The sequence below is a fragment of the Azolla caroliniana genome, unplaced genomic scaffold, assembly GCF_043228905.1.
Source record: "Azolla caroliniana isolate FFs.n. ecotype wild unplaced genomic scaffold, voAzoCaro1.0.p SCAF_1270, whole genome shotgun sequence".
NCBI lineage: Eukaryota > Viridiplantae > Streptophyta > Polypodiopsida > Salviniales > Salviniaceae > Azolla > Azolla caroliniana.
This window is the reverse complement of record NW_028231705.1, coordinates 3605-10500: the sequence shown is the minus strand read 5'-3', so window position 1 is coordinate 10500 and position 6896 is coordinate 3605. Positions and strand designations below refer to the sequence as shown.

The 6896-nt window shown below is 36.5% G+C and overlaps 1 protein-coding gene across 1 annotated transcript; it reads left to right on the top strand.

Moving 5' to 3' along the window:
- Positions 1-903: 903 nt before the first annotated feature.
- Positions 904-5582, top strand: LOC147847265 (putative metal-nicotianamine transporter YSL6). Its single transcript, XM_087339377.1, has 6 exons — positions 904-1098; positions 1217-1314; positions 1393-1530; positions 3576-3765; positions 3864-3990; positions 4504-5582. The coding sequence occupies exons 1-6, from the start codon at positions 916-918 to the stop codon at positions 5427-5429; spliced, it is 1662 nt and encodes a 553-aa protein (XP_087195503.1). The 5' UTR covers positions 904-915; the 3' UTR covers positions 5430-5582.
- The last annotated feature ends 1314 nt before the right edge of the window (positions 5583-6896 follow it).

Genomic DNA, 6896 nt, shown 5'->3' with positions numbered 1-6896 from the left:
CAATGTATGAAAGAATCATAGTATGTGTGCATGCCTTTTCTCCATTATCACATGTAGTCATAGAATGTGGCATTTGCATTTGAATGAATTTTTCAATTTATGAAAGAATCATAGTATGGTGGCTTGAAGATATGCTCATATAATTTCATGTTATCTCATTGATCTCAATAGAGGGTCTTCATGCTTGCAATGTATGTAAGAGTCATTGCAGCTCCTTGATCTTGATATCAATGGGTAAAGAAGGTGAACAAAACCAAACATAACCATTTATAACCAAACCACTAAATCTTTTTGGAACCAATAAACCGTTAAACCATGGCTTAACAGTTCAGTTCGGTTAGTTCTGAAACCGAGCCCATAGCTAGAACTCGATACAGGTCCATCATGCTTGCAATATATGTAGCAGTCATTGCAGCTCCTTGATATCGATAAAGGTTCATTATGCTTGCAATGTATATAATAGTTATTGCATGGCTGCCTGTTTTCTCTTCTAGGTTTGTTAAAGATATGCACATATAAAATTTTGCTATCTGTAGGACCATAATGGAAAGCACCTTACATTTCCAATGGATGCTTTGCATACACCTGATATTCATAATACTTGTAATGTGTTTTCTCTTTTCTGGGGGTTTGTTGAAGATATGCACATGTAATCTTGTCTTCTCTCCAAAATCCGTACTTTTGTCACACAGTGATTAGATTGTATTTAAGAACCGTAGTGTGGTTTTTTGTTTTATTTTTAAAGATATGCACCTGTGCTTTCTTTGTTACCTTCATATCATCTCTGCTTGTATCACAATGGATATTTTTTTGGCTTAACATTTGTATCTTGAAGTACGTGTCATGACAATGAATGCAATGAATGCAATCCACTTTTTCCAATTTACTACTCATAAAGAGTTTGGTGTCATCATCATGCATACAGGAGGATTCGGCAGCTACATGCTTGCGATGGATGAAACTTCGTATAACTTGATTGGATCTTCGGAGTCTGGAAATCGAGTGCAAGACGTGAAGAATCCATCTTTAGGATGGATGATGGCCTTTGTTTTCACTGTCAGCTTTGTAGGCATTTTTAGTTTAGTTCCTTTGCGAAAGGTACATGAGGATGTTTTAATTATCCCAAAACCCATTCATTCTTCATTATTCACACGCGCTTTTGGATTATCAAAAGAACATAGTTTGGCCAATATTCTGAGTATTTGTTTTTTTGCAGATAATGGTGATTGATTATAAGCTCACTTATCCTAGTGGTACTGCCACAGCTGTTTTAATCAATAGTTTCCATACTACTAGGGGTGCTGAAATTGCAAGGTCTATAAAATCTTGCATATATATTTAGCCGATCCCTCAAAGTGGTGTATATTTAATGTCATTGGTTTTGTTTTGCAGAAAACAAGTGGATTGCCTAGGCAAGTATTTCAGTTTAAGTTTCCTTTGGAGCCTCTTCAAATGGTTTTTCAGCGGTGTTGGAGATAGCTGTGGTTTTGACAATTTCCCAACATTTGGTTTACTAGCTTATGAGAAAACGTAGCTTGTTTGACCTTACTTGACATGCATTATAAGAATCACGTGAATGATGTTGGAATGAGCTAATGTGATAGTATCTATCTTGGCAATATTGACAGAAAGATTTCATGTTGTGGTTCTAGTCTAATGTTTTTACCTGATCATCAAGATTGTGATAGACGTACAAAATCACTGTCCTGAGAATGTTGACATCATCTCTCTATTGTTTATTTATCAATTAAGAAGGAAGATAATAGTACAATATGAGCCTTGATGCAACATATTATTTACCAATGACATCTCTTCTATCAAAACAGTCGCCATCCATGCTACATCCCTAGTCCTCCAGTTAGGCATGGGTGCATTGGCCTAATATGAAAGACCCCTTTGAGATATTTTAAAACCTTAGTCGTGTAAGAGAAGCCCTTAGTTGGAGGTAGGTTAAGGTGGGTAGATAAGATGTCCCATCAAATCATTTACAAGGAGACTGTAATATTCACATGAACTAATAGTGTTCTCCACTCTTGTAAATTATTGGTACTGCTTTTAGGGAAGCAGACTAAAACTTGCCTAACTTGTTGGTTATGCACTAAAATATCCCTAAGCTTCCAAACAATTAACACACTACTCTCTATGAAGCGAGAGATAAAGATAAAGATGATGACGATGATGATATATTCGTTTTCATGAGGGGAGAAACACGAACCATTGGTCAAATCAATAGTTACAGAGTACTGTTCCCAATTGTGTAGGTGCAGGATTTTGAAATGTTCGAGCCAAAATAAAAGAAATCTGATTCGAAATTTAATTGTTTGGATCTTCCACGAATTTGGCTGTGTGAGTAGACAACCAAACGAAATGACTAATGTTTCTGGTCATGGTTTTGTCCTCTTTTGGAATTCTTGAAAGCTTGTACAACCTTGCAGGAAATCCTGGATGGAAGCATGCTGTCCTCATTTATGAGGCATTCTAAAGTGACATTGCTCTGAGGCAACATAAATCACAGATCTTATTTGTGCAATATTCAGCCAAATGCCAGTTCCTATTTCAATGCATGAGCTCATGTGCATCAATGGGATTGCACATCTTCCTCTCTTGGGTATGGGTGTCTGGATGTGAATGAAGAGTGTTGTATATCAGTTGATAAAGTTGTCTTTGGGAGACTGGAAGGCCATGTTTCAACCCTTACTGTCCACAATGCCATTTAGTGAAGTAACACAGATTTGTGAGGGAAATACATGTAAGGATGGTTCGGACCAGATTGACATTGCATGGAAAGCAACTCAAATGTGGTTGAAGATGGTGTATGACAGCAAAGTGTGATAGTCAATCAGTCTTGTTGCTTGTGATGCTAAGTCCATTGTATGGAAGCAATGATATGGTTTGGAGACAAAGTGATTGGTTTTAACATGTATTTGTGAATACAGATTCCCCATTCATAGAAGATGATGGTTTCGTAGTTTGGTGCGACATATTTAATGAAACATGAACATCCATATCTCTATTATGTTTAAAAAAAGCTGTAATAATTAAGGACTCTATTGATTTGTTGCAAAACAAATGAACTGTGTGCCATCTTCCGACACATTTGTTTACATTTTCCATTTAGTCAGGACTTAAATTGTTTTCTTTTACGTGTCGTTTCAGTACTTTTACTTGCTTCCCATGTTAATCAGCAAGCCTTTCCATGTCCATGATCTCAATTGGAATTGATTTAATCCCAAGGACTGTGTGGGTCATTTATCTTGGCTCAAAGAAACTTAATAAGAAAATATGTTTGGACATTTTCAATCTGTCTGTGTTGGCTTAAGGGTATAGTAAACCCATAGTTAAAAATCCCATAGAGAAAGCATTCATATGAATAAAGTGTCAAATGTGTACTTCCTGAGAACCCAATTTGATATCTCTGCCATGGCATATGTTCTCAAATAGAAACATTTTGTACAGATATGTTTTTAATGTCTACGGAAGACCAATTGCAATCGATAAGATGGGGCTGATACCATCGTGAGAATGATCATCAATATGGCATCAAAAGACTGATTTTTTATCTTATTTTTATATAGGTTCTACTTCGACTTCAGTGCCACATACATTGGGGCAGGAATGATTTGTCCCCATATTGTCAATTTTTCCATTCTTCTAGGAGCCATTCTTTCATGGGGAATATTGTGGCCGTTTATCCAATCCAAGGCTGGAGACTGGTATCCAGAAGGTCTTGAAAGCACCGATTTTAATGGCCTTTTAGGATATAAGGTGATTATTGTTATTCCTTTTTATGCGAATATTGCAGATGTTCTTTGAAGAAAATCAGAATATACATTAGATTCTAAAATCATACCTTTGGAAAACAGGTTTTCATTCCTGTTGCCGTGATTTTAGGTGATGGACTTTATAATTTAATCAAAATCATAATCATAACACTGAGATCCATATATGTGAGACACAAGGGCAGAAAAGAACTTCCTCAATTTCCTCAAGGTAAAAAGTTTTATACAAACTGTGATAACAACAGGATCATGTAGAAGATGTGATAAATTGATATAAAGAGATTCACAATAGCAATATTAAAATGTAAAAGACATGATAGAAATGAATGTGTATGCATTCAAATAGCACTAGTGATAAAAGACTTGATGTATATATACATTTAAATAGCAATAATGATACACATGTAGAGTTAATGATAGAAACCAAATTTATAACCATGCTTTATAAATGAAATAGCACTGTACGCATGTAGAAGGTAATCCACATTATTTTAATTGTACTAAGCTAGAAATCATGTAATAAGTATGATGTAGATTGAGGAATCAGTTTGACCATCCAGAAGTTGATAATAGATTTTAGTGTATATTTAGGGAACCTACAAATATAAGATTGTAAGGAAAGTGGAATAACTTGGTAATAAAGGAAATTAAGATGTAACAACAAGGTTGTATAAAGTTGAGATTTTTTTATGATAAATATCTGACAATATCTACATATTTATAGGTGAAGGTGGTACAAATCTACCCAGTAAGGAAGCAAAGCTGAATGCCATATTTATGAGTGAAGGAATTCCGTTTTGGATTGCTGCATCAGGCTATGTGATACTAGGACTAATAGCTATTGGGGTTATACCGTTGCTATTCTCGTCTTTGAAATGGTACCATGTACTCATATGTTACATTATGGCACCAGTACTCGCCTTTTGCAACGCATATGGATCGGGCCTAACGGATTGGAATTTGACATCCACTTATGGAAAAGTAGGGCTCTTCATATTTTCTGCTTGGGTGGGCAGCAATGGAGGTGTGATAGCTGGGTTGGCTTCTTGTGGTGTAATGATGAGTATTGTGTCGACTGCAGCCGATCTTATGCAAGACCTCAAGACGGGTCACCTTACTGGCTCATCGCCACTATCCATGTTTATCAGCCAAATACTTGGCACAGCTTTGGGTTGCATCATTGCACCTCTTACGTTTTGGATGTTCTGGAATGCATTTGATATAGGAGACCCGGATGGACAGTATTCTGCCCCTTATGCCGTGTTATATCGTGAAATGGCCATTATTGGAGTCGAAGGATTGTCAGCTCTTCCTTCGTATTGCCTTGAGTTGTGCTGTGCTTTTTTCTCTCTGGCCTTGTTGCTGAATTTTGTCCGAGATGTGGTTCCATCAAAGATCTCTCGGTTCTTTCCGATTCCGATGGCAATGGCCATCCCATTCTACATAGGGGCATACTTTACCATCGACATGTTTATAGGGACACTGATAGTGTATGTATGGGAGAGACGGAACAAGATCGATGCAGATATGTATGTGGCTGCAATGGCATCAGGATTGATAAGTGGTGATGGCGTTTGGACCATCCCGTCAGCCGTCCTTTCCTTGTGCAATGTAAATCCTCCAATTTGCATGTCGTTTGCATCAACATAACCATCATTCCCATCAATGATTTGGGCAATGGTCACATTAACTGGACAAATGCATTGCTAATGTTGATTCATTTTAAACAACGGGGGCACTAGTTGGCGTAAGTATGGATTCAACTAACCAATAAAAAGGTAATGATGTGTCTCATTATAATTCTATGTTTTTATTCTTCTGCATTACAATGGTTTGATATTTAATTCTTGCTTTCGTATGAGGCAAATGGTAAATGCCTGATGATTGTTTCTTTTAAACATAAGAAAACTAGTTGTGAAGCTAGGTGGATGAATGCAACCATTTGTTAGCCAATTACGAGTATATGTTGATTAGCAAAACTGCATTGTAATTCTAAATTCATTGTTGTGATTCATCTGTTTATACTCTACATAAATCAATACATGTAAATCATATAACTCCAACTAGCACATGGTCGTGTCACCAATATTAGGCAGTCAGCAACTAAAGAGCACTTTGTGTGTTGTGTACATGCATGGATGTGTGAATATAGCTAATCAAACAAAGAGTCAATCAAAGTACTTACAAATTGTCTTCTTTGAATGGGAGATAGATTTTATTATTGTTAGTGGGGCTCAATGTTATATGATTTTGAGTCATGCATGGAAAGACGAAGAATAAGCCAGAAAAAATTCTTTGCTTTGGATTCAAAACCTTGGTTAAGCAAGCCAGCTAGCTAGTAGTCCTAAACAAAAAAATAAAGTTTTAAGGATTTGAATGAACTACTGAAAGGTTAATGTTGCTATAATCTATGACCTTGTTTCCCATACACTAAATTGATGTAGCTGTAGGCATGTTAGCAAGGCACAAATTTCTTAATGGCTTAATGGCTGCAATCAAATTTGTATGGGACTAGAGGATCATGCAAAATGTGGTGACTTCATTGATTGCTTCACCTTAAAGAGAAGAACAAGAAAATTTCAGTTAAAAGAGGAAGAGTGAACAAACATAATTTTTAATGGGAGGAAACAAGTGGTTAAAAAGGGTCCCGCCAATATCCATGGGACTCCATTTGTGTTGCAACCCATGGTTTGGGAGTGTGGAGGACTGTAGATACTATTGTCTACCCATATGCAAAACAAAGAAAATCAAAGGTGGTCAAGATACTAGGAGGGGTTATGGGAGAGAACCAAGTTGTGTGAGTATGGGCACATCCTACATTGTTTCTTCCTACTGTGTTGGAAACAATGGTTTTCAATTGCCACTCCTTTGCCTTTGTGAAAACAATTTAGAGTCACAACATTTTAATCTACATGTTCTATGTTTCTCATCCATGAAAACACTCTTAGTAACTTGTACAATGAGAGTTGTTATCAAAGTGTTCATAGTTGATCACTTTTTTTGAGTGGATTAAAAAGAATGGGCATATAATTGTTATCAAAGTCTTTTGAATGAAACCACATACCTATTCACACGTACTATCTCTTTCTCACAAGGGAACTTACCCAAGGTATTGAA